At 34.9% G+C, this 18,017-nt stretch overlaps 4 protein-coding genes across 7 annotated transcripts; 3 read left to right on the top strand and 1 right to left on the bottom strand.

Annotated features, from left to right (window-relative positions):
- Positions 1-216: 216 nt before the first annotated feature.
- Positions 217-1,337, top strand: LOC116844393 (nuclear nucleic acid-binding protein C1D-like). 2 transcript variants are annotated; one of them, XM_032815866.1, is made up of 3 exons: positions 217-456; positions 679-937; positions 1,023-1,337. In XM_032815866.1, the coding sequence occupies exons 2-3, from the start codon at positions 718-720 to the stop codon at positions 1,226-1,228; spliced, it is 426 nt and encodes a 141-aa protein (XP_032671757.1). In that variant the 5' UTR covers positions 217-456; positions 679-717; the 3' UTR covers positions 1,229-1,337. The 2 variants fall into 2 exon arrangements, with proteins under 2 accessions (XP_032671757.1, XP_032671758.1); XM_032815867.1 differs by having other exon boundaries at positions 451-584.
- An 820-nt stretch (positions 1,338-2,157) lies between these two features.
- LOC116844378 (eukaryotic translation initiation factor 5A) lies at positions 2,158-6,454 on the top strand. 2 transcript variants are annotated; one of them, XM_032815822.1, is made up of 4 exons: positions 2,158-2,321; positions 3,220-3,512; positions 3,866-4,000; positions 4,606-6,454. In XM_032815822.1, the coding sequence occupies exons 2-4, from the start codon at positions 3,237-3,239 to the stop codon at positions 4,675-4,677; spliced, it is 483 nt and encodes a 160-aa protein (XP_032671713.1). In that variant the 5' UTR covers positions 2,158-2,321; positions 3,220-3,236; the 3' UTR covers positions 4,678-6,454. The 2 variants fall into 2 exon arrangements, with proteins under 2 accessions (XP_032671713.1, XP_032671714.1); XM_032815823.1 differs by having other exon boundaries at positions 2,258-2,420.
- Positions 6,455-8,214: 1,760 nt separating this feature from the next.
- Positions 8,215-10,909, bottom strand: LOC116844377 (F-actin-capping protein subunit beta). Its single transcript, XM_032815821.1, has 4 exons — positions 10,698-10,909; positions 10,239-10,450; positions 9,783-10,155; positions 8,215-9,549 (listed from the first exon to the last, which is right to left on the bottom strand). The coding sequence occupies exons 1-4, from the start codon at positions 10,698-10,700 to the stop codon at positions 9,316-9,318; spliced, it is 822 nt and encodes a 273-aa protein (XP_032671712.1). The 5' UTR covers positions 10,701-10,909; the 3' UTR covers positions 8,215-9,315.
- Positions 10,910-11,545: 636 nt separating this feature from the next.
- On the top strand, positions 11,546-17,793 carry LOC116844376 (rho GTPase-activating protein 26). 2 transcript variants are annotated; one of them, XM_032815818.1, is made up of 20 exons: positions 12,090-12,249; positions 12,359-12,516; positions 12,612-12,683; positions 12,811-12,912; positions 13,040-13,150; positions 13,229-13,333; positions 13,975-14,046; positions 14,363-14,429; positions 14,552-14,649; positions 14,740-14,834; positions 15,059-15,140; positions 15,221-15,323; positions 15,400-15,621; positions 15,869-15,974; positions 16,165-16,525; positions 16,723-16,930; positions 17,029-17,185; positions 17,287-17,343; positions 17,417-17,496; positions 17,582-17,793. In XM_032815818.1, the coding sequence occupies exons 1-20, from the start codon at positions 12,090-12,092 to the stop codon at positions 17,671-17,673; spliced, it is 2,508 nt and encodes an 835-aa protein (XP_032671709.1). In that variant the 3' UTR covers positions 17,674-17,793. The 2 variants fall into 2 exon arrangements, with proteins under 2 accessions (XP_032671710.1, XP_032671709.1); XM_032815819.1 differs by lacking the exon at positions 13,975-14,046 and having other exon boundaries at positions 11,546-12,249; positions 17,582-17,673.
- The last annotated feature ends 224 nt before the right edge of the window (positions 17,794-18,017 follow it).

Consider the following 18,017-nt stretch of genomic DNA (forward strand, 5'->3'; position numbering starts at 1 on the left):
CCCTAAACGCCATCTACACAAAGGGGGGGAGGGGGGCATATAAGGATTACCTTTACCCAAGAGAGCTCAGTATCAGAGTTCTCAGTCCTGATGATGCAAACTGCAACGTTTGCGAAACGTCGGCATATCGCTGATTCAAGACACGGCTCCATTCCGGAAGCTATACTTAGACATTGTATCAATGGCCGTGATAGTCTCAAATCTAGAATTGAAATTTAACCAATCAGAGAAAATTCACTAAACTCAAATTTGATGAACTTTGCTCTGATTGGCCAATTTTCAATTTAATCTCAATCTTAATCCATAGTCTGATACAGGTTTTACAGACATTGTAGACGAGCCTTAATATAGGTTTAGGTGTAAAAAGTACAAGACGAGACAAACCTATGGCGATAGATCATGTGATAAAAGTATATATTTATGCTATGTGAGATAATTCTCCACACATACCTATAAGTAAGTAATGTATAACAACTGTAGCAAACTTTATATATATTATATAAATAATTCTTCTGAAATCTAACTTTTTGATATACGAGTATTAAAGCAGAATAGATTGAGAAAAATAGATTGAAATTAAAACTGTGAGATTTAAGATTATAAATATTATGAAATGATCATAGAATAAGAAAAAATGAAGTATTAAAAAAAAGTAACGTTAATGTATATTATTTATAGGAAAATATTTTACATTGATAAGTTCATAAAAGCAACAATATGAGTGGAAAAACTGATTTGGAAGAGCTTTCACATGATACAAACTTGGTTAACAAGTTAGAACAATTCAGCAATGCAGCTTTTAAAGTAAAAGATATGGTAGAATTAGTTAATAATCCAGTGTTATATGAGAAACTCTCGAGACCAGACAAGATCAAGTACAACTTATTACTGTCATTTAGCCTTAACAGTTTATTTTGGATGTATTTACGTGCTGAAGGTAAATATATAGACTAAAATTTTAGAAACTCTAGGAAATTTCAAATTGTTAACATTTTCTGTTAAATTTTTCTTGCTAATTACAGGAATTGACCCATCAAAGCACCCAATTAAATCACAGAATGAGCGACTAAAGAAGGCAATGATACGAGCAAAGCAAATTGAAGATAAGAATACACTTATGCCACATATAAACAAGGAAGCTGCTAAAAGATTTATCAGGAGTAGCTTATGGAAACTGAAGCAAAAGAAGTTCAAAAAAGATGTTGAGAAGCGAACTGATGAATCTTAGGATTACTTATATAAATCTAGTTGTCATAATCTACCTATATAAATAAGTTTTGTTATATTTTTGCACTTATAAAATAAAGAATTTAAGTACATCCTATTTCCATCTAAAACATTCTGTAATTATTTTTTTCTTATATAGATAAATACAGATAAAAACATTTGTTTCTACGATAAACATCTTGTTTATGTAGTTTAAAAGCAGATTCACTCGATACTTTGGTATCATTGAAACGATCTACTTTTAAAATAAATGCAAGTTAGGATTTATCTAAAGTTATAACAAGAAAGGTTGTTTAACAGCTCTAAAATTAAACAAATAAATTCTACAAGAACTGTAACATACCATTAAATTATAGCGCACAACTGCACTTTGTCTTTAGTCCTTGTAGAATTTTTTATTAGATTTAACGTTTAATATTTCTGATTTGCTTGAGGAGTTTGACATATTATATTTTTCTTATACACATGAGCCAATATGTTTGTTTACTTATATATTTTAGAAGTATAACTTATAATTTTATTATCAACTGCTAAAAGACTAATCTCGCAACAGAACTAATATCAGTGTACATAGACTACGACCCATATTCTGAATCCTCTTTTATCGATAAAAGTGCATTAAATATAGCTTCTCAACCAATCATGTGGCTCGTAAGCCTCCTTTACAGGCTCATTTATCGTTAAAAGAGAACTCAGAATACGGGTTTAATAGCATGTTCAACTGGCTCTGGGTTAACCCACTCTACGTTATTCAGCCTACGTTTATTGGTCGAACAAATACTTATGTTTTATGATTGGCTAGTAGAGACTTATGATGTCATTAATCGCTCTCGGAGCGATTAACCCAGGGCTAGTCAAACACGCTATATGTTATTTTCTCAAATTGAGGCGTGACTTCTCGCAAATTCGTATATGGGCGCCAAGTATAACGCCACAATAGCCACGCCGTGACGTGGCGCTCGCAACAGCGAGGCGCTGCGATCACAACGGCGAGAGGGAGCGTCCGTGCCGTCAATGTTGTAGACCCCTATTACGATCCCGTGGCGCGCAGGCGCAGCAAGATCTTCTGGTTAAAGTATCCATTTTGATCACATGTGAGTATCCTGAGCTTCTTGCTTTCGGCGTCGACTAATGGTGCTAATTGTCCGTACGAGCGGCGAAACATTGAGAATACGTGGGTGAATGTCGGGCCGGTTTGTATCCACACAGCTACGACGCGCCGGTACGCGCCAGAGCGATTCGTAACATGACCAACGATCACCAGCGGTCCGCGCTGGCAATGTGGCTCGCTTGCGTTCACCTGTCCGTATGCGTATTTCCTGACCGCGTGGAAATACGTCGTGGACGACGACGACGGCAAGCTGAGAGCGTCGCGGCGCCCGTCAAGGACATGTTCGTCGCGGGCGTTAATGCGCCGCCACGCTCTCTCGCGTTTTTCCGTCCTCGTTGCGTGCGAGGCATCTTTGGTTAGTCGCGCTTCGTTCCGCTCCGACATCTCTCGCTCGAACTCCCTACGATGACGCGCCACGTGGTCACCCTGTTCGTCCGGGTGCCGGCAACCACGTTGCGATATCCCCGTAACTCTAGTGGCTTGTGTGCCGTGCGCTATCGACGATGACGCGAACGTTATAACGTGCACAAATGTGCACAATATGTAGATATCCTGTAAAAAGGAGGCCATCGCGTTTGGTCGACGCGGCTTTTTTGTAGTTAATATGAGCACCGATATTTCGCTCATTGGCTAGGTGGCTATTGGCTAATACGATTCAAGATTCGTTTTATCCGTAATAGCTTTGTCTATTATATTGATTACAGTAGTGTGTTATATACTAAAAAGAAAATAAGTTTTAACAAAATCTTTGTCACTGTATCATCAGTATTAATGCAAGTCACTTTAGACAATGCTATGATTTTAAATAATAGACAATCTTGGAAGGATTGTAACTTGTAACATGCAGAACTATTGAAAACTTGTGTTTTTACTTTGCGCAGACAACTTTAAGTCAACAATGGCAGACATCGAGGATACTCACTTTGAGACTGGAGACTCTGGTGCCTCCGTGACCTATCCCATGCAATGTTCAGCATTGCGCAAGAATGGGTTTGTTATGTTAAAGTCTCGTCCATGCAAGATAGTAGAAATGTCTACTTCTAAGACTGGCAAGCATGGTCACGCTAAAGTCCACTTAGTGGGTATCGACATATTTACTTCAAAGAAATACGAAGATATCTGCCCTTCTACACACAATATGGATGTGCCGTTTGTCAAGCGGGAAGATTATCAGGTAAAGTTCTTTTGTCGTAACTTCCTGCAGAAGATACATTCCTAAATGTTGTAGATTCTTTCCTGATGTCTAATCTATAGAAGTAAACTAGGCAGTAACTAGGCAAGAGCTAATTGCAAATATTAGCTCAAATATTTATATTTTTATCCAATTTCAAATATTTTATTTTCTTTGTTCATGTGTAAGTTCATTCAGGTAGTCTATTTTTATTTTATGATTTAAATATATTTGAATATATATATTTGATAAGGATTATTATAAGAAAATTTAAATCAGGAATACTTTTCTTTCATATTTTATAATGTACTCTTAACATATAATACTAAAGAATAATGCAATTATTTTCTGTTCAGCTGACAGATATATCTGACGACGGCTATCTCTGCCTGATGGCTGATAATGGAGAACTGCGTGAAGATCTCAAAATACCTGATGGTGAATTGGGAGCACAGTTGCGTGCTGATTATGAGGCTGGAAAGGAGTTACTTGTAAGTAAATTTTTACTAACTTGGGTGGTAATGTACATTAGAATATTTGTTAGTATTATTGTATTTAGTATTACTGCATTTAGTACTATTGCATGTATTTTTGTATTACTACAAGTTAAAGATGCAATTGCAAATGTTATTAAACTGTATTAGACTGTACACTAGATGTATGGGAGGATAGGGGGTTTGAAATTTATAATAATTAAAAAATCTATTATATTAAAAAAAATACATAATTTTTTGGTTACAATATTATTATAATGTGTACAAAAATTATATACCACTTATTTATTGACTTGTGTAGTATTAGTATAGTTTCTGAAAATTTTGAAGTAAAACTATACTTTTGCTTTTGTATTTGCTTTATTTAACTTACAAGTAGTATTGAAGACTATTTCATGTATGCTACTCAATCGCGAGTTTGATTTTAAAACTGCTTTTCCTAACATTTCTTTTCTAAGAAATTAATGTTTGTTTCCACTAACATTTTATGTTATCAAAAATGTTATATCAAAAATTTATTTTTTCTCACTTATTAAAAAATTTCATTTTGTACTCTCACCTGTATCTTTGGACGCATATCAGTAAGTATATATTTTTTTTAGTGCACTGTATTGAAGGCGTGCGGCGAGGAGGTAGTAATCGCCATCAAAAACAACACCTCTCTCGACAAATAATTGTGTTCAGCCCGAAGATTACGACGACAAAAAGCCCAACACACATTCGAGCAAATACCACCCGCTTAGTCAATCAATCGACACCTTTACCATTGGTCAACCAGGATAAACAACAATAATAACAACTAAAAAAATATAGAGGAAGATGATGAAGAGAGTGGAAGAGTGTAAGAGAGCAAGAGAGGGAGAGAAAGAAAAAGAGCGATTGAGAGAGAGAGAAAGAGGGAGAGAGAGAAAGAGAAAAGAAAGGAAGGTGGAAAAAACAAAACGGGCTAGCAGTTCCACATGTAACAACAGCAACGCGCAGATGCGAGAAGCGACTTTTATCGAAGTATAACATCCGCTTACTTAATTATTATTCAACAATAACTAAAATAAATCCGGAAAAAGCGAAAACTATAGCGGAAACTATAGGTAACACGCACACTCAGTCACATATACCTACCTACTTATCTACCTACATGTGACACATACAAAAAAAATAAACATACGCGCATGTGCGTTTATACGCACATTTGCATGAACACATACAGATACTCTCACATATACACACACACACACACACGCGTTGTTTGTTATATACAAGAAAGTGGCGACAACTTTTCAACAGAGAGTTGATGGAAAAATAAAAACTGAGAAAGCCTTGACACATCCTGGATCTTTTTTTTTTTTAAAGAATAGAGAGAGAAAGAAATTATTTACAACAGCTTTGTAACTTATTACACTTATATGTATGAATGAGAGAGTATGTGAAAGAATGAAAGATGCAGAGAGAAAGAAAGAGAGCGAGAGAAAATTGTTGGAGACCAATACGAAGAGGTCGTGGGAAAAGGACTGCGAGTCCTTTACGCGCGCGCGGAACAATTTTTCATGGGATGCTGGCGATGCCCGACACGAAGCAGCTCACTTCAAGCATCTTTCCCATATAATGATCGATTCATAAAGATTAGACAAAAAGACTGGAGTTTCATTATACAAAATTTTTACAGAATACCGAATGATTTTTTCTTTTCTTTTAAAGAGATCTCAAGTCCTCGAGATTTGCGGGTCTAATCATTTAATTGCACAAATATTGAAGTTTAAGTATTGTGAGGTTTAAGGATCTAGAAATTTTGAGTTTCAATTTTCAATAGTTATAAGGATTACGAATTCGGCAAAAATAATTCGTATTACTTAAAAATATAACTTTTAGATACTCAAAAAGTCGAAAATATTAAAATCTTAAAGAATGTAACATTTTAATTTATCTAATTGTAGAGAATCCAAGTTTGAAATTAGACAAGATATACTCTTCGATATCTATGGAGACAATTCAAAGGCTTTGAGATTCTGATATCTAAAAGTTGTCGACCACGAAATTAAGATTTTAAGTACGCAAGGATCTTGATATTTCTCTGTATCCAAAAATTGAACAATGCAAAGGATTGCCTTGAGATTGAAGGATCTAACAGTTCGTGTGTTGGACTCGAAATATAAGCATTTAAAGAACACAATAAAGGAGCCTATAGGTTCTTCTATATTTAAAAATATAAGTACAATTTTTCGATATCCGCAGATATCGAGGTGCAAAAACCGGGTGTTTTAGACCTCTAAATCCAAGGACGTCGAGATCTTAAGAATATCACATAGGATGACATTTCGCGCTCTTGATAATGGCCAATGCGACGCGATCGCGACATCGCATTACGTTCAGTCTGTAATTGGCTTGCGAATGCTCAGACCTTATTACATTTTGTTGTAATATCTCGTTTTAATAAACATTTTTCAGAACAGGTTACACGAGCCGCCTTCAATCGACAAGATAACTTAATTAGATGATGTAACACGTCAGAATAGACATAATAATTAGGAAAAAAAGAAGAGGTTCGCGAATGGAAGATCCTTGTGTGAATTTGCAAAAGAGTGCGTGCAGAATCTTTCCCTCACACACACACACACATCCTTTCCGTCTCGTGTCCTTCGTGTCATCGTTTGTATAAAAAGAAAATTGTTCCGAAAGTGCAGTCTGAATGATTAGGAATAATTATAAGCAGATAATTAATTACGAGAGTGTAATCACAGTTATCATTGGAAGGTATACGTTTTTTCTCCCTCATAAGAATTCACAGACCTTGAATTTGCTCGATTTGGTGACCTCGCGACATTCACATCTTGTATTTCCGCCAAAATACTTCGTTTATTTTAAGTACAGCAGAGCACTTTGTAGATCTTTTCTTTTAAGTTTTGATTTCCTACGATAAAACATTCAGATTGCTTTTATATAATTTCTTGTTAGAATATCTCATTTGAGGATTCTTATATCTCTGAATTCGGGAATCAAGATTGTCGCTCCGAATATATGTGTGTTCATAGTAGTTAAAAATGCATTAAAGTTCTTTTAACCCACAAGTAAATACGCAGGCTCCAAATCACCAAATATATATATATATATATGTGAATTTCGACATACATCTAATAATAATTATTATCCTCACATCCTGTGTGTTTCCGAAAATCTGATATATATCTTATAAGATCCTATTCTTAAAACCCCTTTATCAAACGCAAGGGGACCCGAAATAACGCGCCTTCCTTGATGACTTTGATCTTTTGCGGTGACGATTAAAATCGAAAACTCATCTATTATAATCTAAATGAAATATCGACTAATTAATTAATAATATGAGAAATAAATCAGCGTCTGTATTCTATGTGTGCTATGTTGGACCAGGCTCATAATTCTTTCGATTGTTAATCACAACCGAAAGGGAAGGCACACACACACACACACATACACACACACACACACATCAATATAAAAGAAATATAGACATAATGGGAAGAGAATATTCACACACAGAAGCGTTTCACGGTGACGTTCTTTTTTTAGTTCTTTCTTAGACTGACTTGCCCACACACTGCCATCATTCAGATTTGCAAAACTGAGTTAAATTAAATTACATCGTTAAATTGATCCGTATAATTAGTAGATTCGTGAAAAGGATAAGTTATGAGTAACGATCAGTAATGTAATTTTTCAAGTGTGAAAAAAGGCACTAACGTAAAATGAAAATACAAGAAAATACCGCTTTTCTTTCTTCGTTCATGTACTTATAAATTTTGTGCTCGGTATTTTTGCGTCTCTATTATGAGAAGTAATCTAAGCGCCCATGGATCCTAGGATATATAAGATTCTCGATGTGTGTATGGTTGCGCAGACGCTTAAGGACTCCAAGGATTTATAGTACCAAGAGACTACGGTAACAACGTCGTTTTACGTAGGAAAAATCAGAAAAAATGGATGAGGGTGAAAAGGAAATCCTCAACATCTGTCGCTTTAAAGTTACAAAATTTGTGGTACTGACGATCTTTGGGGTCAACTCACCAGTCCAAGGATTTGTAATATCAAAGATCTGTGGCACTACATGCCATGCATAATCTTGTGAGAAGTTCCGATAATAAAGAGAACCGTGATACCCAGGATCTGTGGTTTCGTGAAGATCCATGGTACCAACAGATTTTTGTACTTATGAAAAAGTTTAATACAAACGAATAAACTTTAATTTTAAAATTTTTATTTGCGCACTATATATGGATTCATTATTATAACAAATGCAAAATGCAATGCTCTCCTTTTGGACTTTTTACGTAAATAAATCATTTTATACTGTTCCTCAGAATTAGCTGTGTAGCTCGAGTCAATTCTAAACAGTATAAACGGGATGTCCTTGAATTAAATGCGTTACTTCACACAATGTCAATAGTTTATCGCAAAATTTATATCACTTTATCATATTTAACGGATATTAATACAAATGATGAAAATTTTTACGTGGAACTTTTAAAGTTCTCACATTTATACGAAGGATAAACTTCTCGTTATAACAATTGCGATGCGTTGTATAACTTTACATTTTTCGGCGCTTAATAACGCGCTTTTAAATTTAATCCTAAACAGTATAAGAGAAATATTAATATTTTTTAAAATAATTCGTAATCTTGATCAAATTACAAAAACTTGACAGATTATCATTTTTTCGTAATTATTAAATTTAACACAAACTGAAAGAGGATTAATAGCTAGATGTGCTTTTTAAGGTCTTCTCACGTAGTAAACGTTAGACTACAATATTACAACTCACTTTTGCACTTTACATTTCTTTTTTTATTTAATTTATCATTCTAAAACGCGTTGCACCTTTCCCGCATATTTACAATAAACTCTCACTCGAAATTAAACAAAAAAATATTTCATACTGTTTAGGTTTAATCAACGCGTCTGTATTATTCATATCTCTGAGCAACAAAGCGCAGGAATAAGTGTCACGTTTCATTCGTGAAGATCGACCACAATGATTCCAAGGATTCGCAAGTTCTGTGGATGCAATCTGACCTCAAGACTCATGTGGCAGCATTTAAGATTCCCAAAGGCCCAAAAAGATCTTTTTGGGAAAGAAGTTCTCGAAGAAGATCGCCGCAAAAAATCCAGAATCTCCAAGAATCCAAAGATCCCATGGATTTCAAGAATATAAAGATGTCTGTGAAAATACAAAGATCCCAAGCAAGGTTGAAGAGGATCCAAAAATACCATGAAATCTATTCGCAATCATAATCAAAGCTCTCTTGCTGCTGCTGCTGATGCTGCTGTTGCTCGCAAGATCAATTGTTGGCATTTCGCCTTTGCAATGCAGCCGCGAGATCCTGTCTAAGTGCAGCCTGTTGTCTTTGATCGGCCAAAGACTGCACCGATCGCAATCCATTCACAATATCTTTCGTCTTGCCGAAATAAATCTCATTTAGCGTGTTGCGAATCTTGTTCTCCATATCTTCGACCATTCTGCCGATATTAGCGATATGTGGGGATGTCTCACTGATCTGAGCATCTTGCTCCACCTGTGATTACGTGTATGCTATATATGTGATGATTCTATATTCAATAATACTTACGGCCTTATACAAAACATAAATTTGTAGCAGTAAGTTTTTACTTGGATATAAAACTGCAAATTTCAATTTGATTTGGGTATAAACAGAATAGACAAATGAACAGATAACAATACAGAAAACAGTTGGAAGAGTCAAAGATTCGATATAGTCGAGTATTACATATAGCTCTAAAAGCCTACCTGGCGGGTTAGACTGCCACCCAAATTCATTGTACCAGAGCCATGTTTGTTGGTTTGCAACCACAACATAGCTGTCGATGTGAGTTTGTAGTGCGCTGTACGACCAGTGGACTTCTCCTGTACTTCCACAACATGTATCGAATCCCAGCAGCCTTTGATCTTCTTGGAACCATCGCCAGCCTTCTTGATAAGTATGACTGCTGCAAAGCCATGATCTAAATCCCATAAATACACCGAAGAGACTCCACCTTCAAAATAGAGTTCTCGGTATTGATCAAAGGCATGATTGGCATCTATCTCAAGTTTTCTCAGCCGCTCAGAAGGCATTGAACCATCTTCTAATGGTGGATCATAAGTGTTACTCCAAGGAGATCTAAAAAATATTGCATCATGTTTGCACCAGATTATTTTCTCTTTTCTATTGCTAAGTATTTTGAGTGCCTGTTTTGAACAAACCTATACGAATCTCCATCTCTATTATAGTCACAAAGAAGATAATCCTTGCCAGATTCTTTATCCTTGGCAATTTTTAATGGTTGGTCTACCGAGGATAATAGATCCTCGCATAGGGAAGGAACCAAGTCAATCAGATCGCTGAGGTTCTTCTCAATTTGTTGCGGTGGCAATCTCCGCATCAAATCCAGTGCACAATCCATTTGCTGTTCCGTCTAAAAAGGATATACAGTGAAGATATAAAAGTAGAACATGCATGATTTGTAATTGTCCCCATTTTTCTCATAAAATATTGTAATTTTAGCATTCATGATGATAATGTAAAAAGGAAGGAGACGATAATAAATAGAAGGTCGACACTATTGTCGAATAAATTAACTGTCAAATATAAAACGACTTAATTACAAATATATACAGTGTACAAGAGTGTGAAAGATAAGAGTGGATATTCGAGGTGCTCACCATAGTGCTCCGATGTGAATTGGTTATAGGCCGACGAACATGAAAACCTTGTTAGTCGATGTCGACAATGGAAATAAATGTGAGATGCGTTTAATAGTCACTACCTTGCTGGAATTTTCTCAAAAATAAGCGAAACGGGCATTTAAAGGGTGTGTCGTGGTGCGAGCGGCGATTGGCTCATCGCTGGCTATGTCTCAAGGAAGAGCGAGGTTAACTGTCCGCGTCGCAGGATAGCCAAACTGACGTGTAAGTTTAAGCTGACGTTTCGAACACGCGGATTGGCTGATGGGACGGAGAAGTCGCTTGGTGGTGTGAAAAAATCTTCGGCTCGTTTATTTCAGCTACACCCTTTGCGCTCGGTTATTCCTCGTTCCTTCTTCTTCTAAGGTACGAAACACAGGTTCATTCTTCTTAAACTGTTTCACCATCTCGAAAGTGCCAATAGAGGGTGCAATTAAGACGAACAGGCCTTTTATCTATGGCTTCCTTTCGAACAAACGTATCGTATTTAGACTTTGGCGCGCATCGTGACTCAGATTTGTGCCTGATAATTTAATAGTCAAAAGAGAGTGTGACGTAAGTGTGAAAGATTACACATCATACCAAGTGATAAAGAGTGATAAACGACAGATTATAAAATGAGAATAAATTAATTGACAAGAAAATAATTTTGGACATTTTCCAATTGACGGTCATAATATACGAATATCTAGATACGATGCATTCGTTCTGGAATATGTCGAGTGACGGAAGCGAATGCATTTATAACGTTTAATACCGCTACTTCTCTCTCTCTCTCACACACCCACACCACACACACACACACACACACACACACACACACACACACACACATTCTTCTCTTTGATATAACTTTATCTATAAAGAGCCAACTCTTTTCCGTATTCTGCGATGGTACACTAGGAACTTTTGCGACAAGTGCAAACACATCCACACGATCTCCTTTGGAGAGATCTCCTAATCGTGGAAATGCATCTATCAATGCGGACTCATTATTATTGAATCACCACCACTCAACTCTCCAATATGCTAAAGTATTGGAGTACAAAATTATTTTATAATATTGGACAGTATTAAACAAGATACAAGAAACAGTATACGAAACAGTATTAAACAGTGTTTTAATATATATACGTGTATACACACAGATTATATATCTACTTGATTTTAAGTTGATTTGAAGTGTTTGGATACATCGCATGCCGACACGATGGAAAATCTACGCGAATTTGCGCAAATAATCTCGCAGTGAGATGATAGTGAATGTGCACTTTATCGCGAATGATCAAAGGTGACAGCGATTTTACAAGTAAATCTGGCCTTCTCTCAGCATCGTATTCATGACCTTTGAATTTTCATAAACAAACGAGAATGGGTGTTGGCCTTAAACCATTGGAGTTTACGGATTGTTTAACCGACAGTCCGTACTTTCGCGAGAATCTTCATTATCATGAACGTGAATTGGAAAAGACCAGTCAACAGATCAAACGTCTCGTTAAAGAGGTCAAAGATTTATTGTTAGCTGCTAAAAGTAAGTTCCACAGAACATTGCTTATATTTTTCCTTTTCTCAATAAAATATCTGTTACATATGTCTTGATATTTATCAAGAATTATTAAATAATATAAATATCCCATCAGATTTGTCCAGAGCTCAAAGAGCTTTTTCCAAAACATTACAAAACTTTAGTTTTGAATGTATCGGAGAGAGTCAGACTGAGGATGAAACTCACATATCTCAAAGTTTAAAAGAATTCGGTAAACTCATTGCATCTATAGAAGATGAAAGAGATCGCATGGTATGTAGTATTTTAAATATTTATATCGTTTCTAAGTATTGTATTACTGTCATAATTTTCTATATGCTATTTATTAACATGACATCTTTATATAGCTGGGACGAGCACATGATCAGATTATATTGCCTCTGGAAAATTTTAGGAAAGAACATATTGGAGGAGTCAAGGTAATACCATTTATTAGTATTTTACAATATCTTATATAATTTTTATAATTATCTTATCATATATACATATATTTCAAATGTAACTAATAAAATATTAATCATCTTTAGTAATATTAATTTTTTTCAGGATGGCAAAAAGAAATTTGAGAAACAGACGATTAAATTTTGTCAGAGTCAAGAACGTTACTTGAACTTATCCACTAAAAAGCAAGACAATGTTCTACAAGAGGTATATTTCAAAATAAAAAGGAAACTTAGAATTGTTTTGTTGAAAATAAAATTTTATTAGAGTTATGTAAAAAATTAGAATTGTGCATTATTAAATAGTTGATATTGCGTGTGCATGATGTGTGTAGGCTGATGCGACATTGGAGATGGCTGAAAGGCACTTCTCTCAAGCTAGCCTAGAATATGTATTTCTATTACAAGAAGTTCAAGAGCGGAAAAAATTTGAATTTGTTGAAACGGTAATGGAAAATAGTTTAATTCTATACATGCATATGCAGATTGTAAATCATAATGTGATGCAACTTAAAATGTTCTAGTTATTGGGATTTATGTTTGGATGGCTGACATTCTATCATCAAGGCCATGAGGTTGCAAAAGATTTTAAGCCTTATATGACAGAGTTACAGTTAAAGATACAGAAGGTTGGTGGTCAGTCTTTTTATAATGTTTCTAACTGCTTAAACGCGTACACATGTTGAATAATATAGAAAAGAAGTTTTCGGTATACTTATTCCAAGTTAATACATTTGATAATAATCATAGAGAATTATTTTTTTAATGCGTGCTATTGCTGTGTGTTTGAAGAAAATCGTGTTGAGCATCACTAACATGTAGATACATGTCTGCTCTACTACAGTATTTCTAATATTGCTATTGAGATTTCTTCATTTCTAGCTTCTAGCTAGCCAATATCGCACGTTATAAGAAAAATAAGTTAACAACTTACAAATTTTACTAATTAATTAGAAGTTAGTTTTTGTAGTATATTCAAGAAGCAATGACATGGATTTCTGCAAAGCATACACACACACAATCACTGATAAAACAACCCTAACTTACAATTATATATTATATCGAAAAGCAACATTTATAATGAAATACATATCATTAAACATTTGATAATTCTCTTGAGTTATGGGATTGTGACTTATTACATCCAACGCGTAATATCGACTAAAATTTACTGTGTGTAGTGTAAATATCACGATAGGATCGGTAACAGCATGGATAAGAGCTTACTAATTACAATTTTTTATTTGTGTGTGTGCGTGTGTTTCGCAAGACTAGAGAGAATTTCCTTGCTACCCGGGCTAAAACTGAATCACTTATGAATAAAATGAAGGACATGAAAAAGGTACGTTTGTCTCATAGATATTTTTGTATCTTTGTTAATTATTGTATTATTTAGTAGTTTTCTGCATAAATTTTCTTGAGGTGTAGGTATTCTTAGAAATTATGAACGACGTAGTTATTTAGAAAAATATATTGTCTCATAATATAATAAACACTAGTTTATCGTAGATTACAAAATGAAAATATATATTATGCATACAAATACCTATTTCCACGAATTTTTGTACTATAATAAAGTAGTTGATACAGCTTGACAAAATACTGTATAAAGTATGTATTTTATTTTTATTTGTAATCATGCGTCTCTCTTTTCTTAGTCGGCGGTAGAAAGTGGTCTCAATAAACTGCATTCGCGCGAAGGCTATTTGTTCCTAATGGAGAAAAGTAAGTTCATTTCTTTTTCTATAGCGTACAATGCGTTTCATGGTAGACATTAATCGCATGTGTTTTGAATAATTTTAATATAATTGTTATATTATGCTAAGAAAATAATACGTTATTTGCAGAAGCCTTTGGCACAACATGGACTAAACAGTATTGCACATATCAGAAGGACAAGAAAGAGTTCACTATGATTCCTTATAATCAACTCACAGGAAAATTTGTAAGTATGAAGGTGGAAAAATTATTGTTAATATGCGCAAAGTACTATAGAGAGAGATCTTATAAATGATTTTCAATATTTCTTTAACAGAGTAATAAGGAAACCTTCACGTTGGCATCTTGCATACGTCGAACATCGGATACTATAGAAAAAAGATTTTGCTTTGACGTCACAGCTACCGATAAGTGAGTTTAATTCTATTATATATATTTTCTATAATACATATTTATATCCTGAAAGAAAAATAATCAAAATTGTCTACAAATTTTACGATTGCCTTTTTTCCAACATACAATTTTTTTATGTGTTACCACATCATAGATACCTCGTGATACCATATCATGGATACCTCGCCTTGTACCAAATGGGAAATGACGATTATAAATTTCATCTTTTCAATCTTTTCCAGGCCTCATATAACGTACACATTCCAAGCGCTCTCGGAGGAGGATAGGAAATTATGGATGGATGCCATGGATGGAAAGGAACCTGTAAGTATTATTCTCCTTCAACTTTGATGTGTTGAATCGTATACAATCATCAAAATATTTGAAATTTCATTGTCTTTTAGACTTGTCCACTATTGGGTTCTTCCGCGAAATCCGAAGATACGACGTTGGACGAAACTGGTTTTACGTTCGTATCTAAGTGTATTATGGCGCTTGAAGATAGAGGTGAGCAACGATTGTAACTTTGTGATTATTGCACGAATTAATCGAACTTAGATTACTTAATTGTTACCGATTATAGGGCTCGAAGAACAGGGTCTATATAGAGTGGTCGGTGTTGCTTCGAAGGTGAATAAACTTCTGACGATGGGACTCGATAAAAGGAAAGTTGACAAAATCAATCTAAACGACCGTTTCGAGTGGGAGAGCAAAACTATTACCAGTGCACTCAAGACATATCTAAGAACATTGTCGGAACCATTGATGACTTTCCGATACTACAATAGCTTCATTACAGCTGCGAGTGCGTATAGGTATTCTCGATAACATATTGTTTTATTTTTTGCTATTATATCTACTCTGAGAGAAAGAGATTAGAGAGATTCCATGTGACAATAAGCTTCTCCCTTTTTCTCTTTCCTTTTGTAGAATAATCGCTTTTTCTTTGTTCTCTTTTCACTGATATCTCACTTTCAACAATTCTGTGTGTAAGCAAAAGAAATTCAATAAAAAGTTAGAGTTTAACATTTTTTATTATGTTAATTAAACAGAACAGGAGACGAAGGAAACTAGAATAAACGATGTGCACAGTCTCGTTTATCGACTACCTAAGGCTAACTTCAACATGCTGATTCTTCTTATCACACATCTTTGCACGTAAGACAAGTTATTCATTATTATTTGTTACTATCAAATTTAGTTCTCCATTATGTCTAAAAATTGTTTAACATCATTTAATCGCTATTTAGAATCTTCTTTCTGCGTTGATATATTTGTCTAATATGCTGCTGCAGTGGATAAGGTTCATTTGACAGCAAACTTACTCAGAATTTATTTGAAATTTCAGTGTAGCTAAGAAAAGCGATAAAAATCTGATGACCGTGGGAAACTTGGCGGTATGTTTCGGTCCGACTTTGTTACGACCAGAAGAAGAAACGGTGGCTTCCATAATAGATATTAAATTTCACAATATCGTGGTAGAGATACTAATTGAGAATTGCGAAAGAATTGTGGCTGGGTCCCCACAAGATTCTTTGCGCACAGCAGCGACACAGTCGCCATTGCAAACCACCGTTGTTCCAAGTAAATCCCAACGTGTCAAAGTTCAAGAAGAGGGTCCAACTTCTTCCTCTGGTAATGGCACAGCATTCTTGAGATATCCACTACATACGGCGATATCGCTCACACCTACGTCGTCGCAGGCGCACGTGAGTTTCACTCGCTTTACTCTTAATAATCTTTAATCTTATTCACTTGTTCATTTCATTAAAACATTAAAACAAAAACGAGTAAGAATATAAAACGAGTAAGAAAAATATTTGCACATTTTATCGTTTTCGAAAAAAAATTTACATAAAAATATGTTACCATCAATATAACTGTATCCCTATCTATATGTCTACAGCTTGTTACGAGACCCTACTACGACGGGCAGTCTTTAACAGTTGTCAATAAATCATCCATCGTCGACGAAAGAAGTAACGGGGATTACGAAGATCTCGATAACACGAGCCATCGTATACCATTATACGTGGATAGTCGTAGCGGCAGTAGCAGTGGCAGTCGTATAAAATTGACTAATGCGAATCTGATGTATCATTCTGCCGACAAAGGTTCGGTTCTTCATATATCCATGTCATTTATTCTGACTATAATACCATTTTTTAACCAGAGAATGTTTCTGAACAAATGCTTCTGTTATTTGTTGCAGTTTTGAGCGGTGGCAATACGAGTAGTTCGAGTGAATCGATTGCATCGGACCCTCATCCGTTTACAGGCGAAATACCAGTAAAACAAAAGCGCAGCGGCATGATGTCCGTACACTATCCTACTGCTTACTCTCAACGCAATAATTCGTCATCATGTCCGTAAGTCACTTCGACTTTTCATTAGTGACAAAGAGAACAAGAACTGTACTTTATTCATTTCCAATCCTGCTTTTGTCTTCATTTTAACATTGTAATTATAGCGTTAATACTTCACCTGGTAATGGACGTTCGAGTCCCAGTCAGACACCTGGAATTTGGTGAGTGCTTCGCACACGTGAGATTTAAGTTCAGTGATTGTAATTTTGTATTGATACGGGAATTCTTTTTTAGGAGAGTGCGAACTTTGTACGCGTGCATGGCAGAAAACGACGGCGAGTTATCATTTGAACCAAATCAGATCATTACAAATGGTAAGTATGACATGGAGAATATTAATTCGATGACATGAAAGAAATTATAACTGTATATACTTGTTATAACTGCATATTATTGCAGTTAAGGCCTCTTGGGAGCCTGGTTGGCTGGAAGGTACGTTGAACGGCAAAACGGGGTTGGTACCGAAGAATTACGTCGAACAGCTGCCCTAAATATTAGCCAAAGAATGAAAAAATACAGCGATTTCACCATTACGACGAAACGTTCTCCTAGACATTATCTTTGATATCATTGAAGGTAGTAGGCAATTACACGACACATTGTAAATTTGATTCGTACCAATTTGGTTACACACTGCTTAGTCAATTATATAAATATATAATTTATATTATATATGTATATATCTTAATATATATATTATTATATGATATTATATATTATTATATATATCATATAGAGTATATAATTTATATATTATATATAAATATATATCAGTATTTATATATATATATATATATATATATATATATATATATATATATATATATATATATAT

This window comes from Odontomachus brunneus, unplaced genomic scaffold (assembly GCF_010583005.1).
Source record: "Odontomachus brunneus isolate Ranch 3 - 2012 unplaced genomic scaffold, Obru_v1 Obru_scaffold_041, whole genome shotgun sequence".
NCBI lineage: Eukaryota > Metazoa > Arthropoda > Insecta > Hymenoptera > Formicidae > Odontomachus > Odontomachus brunneus.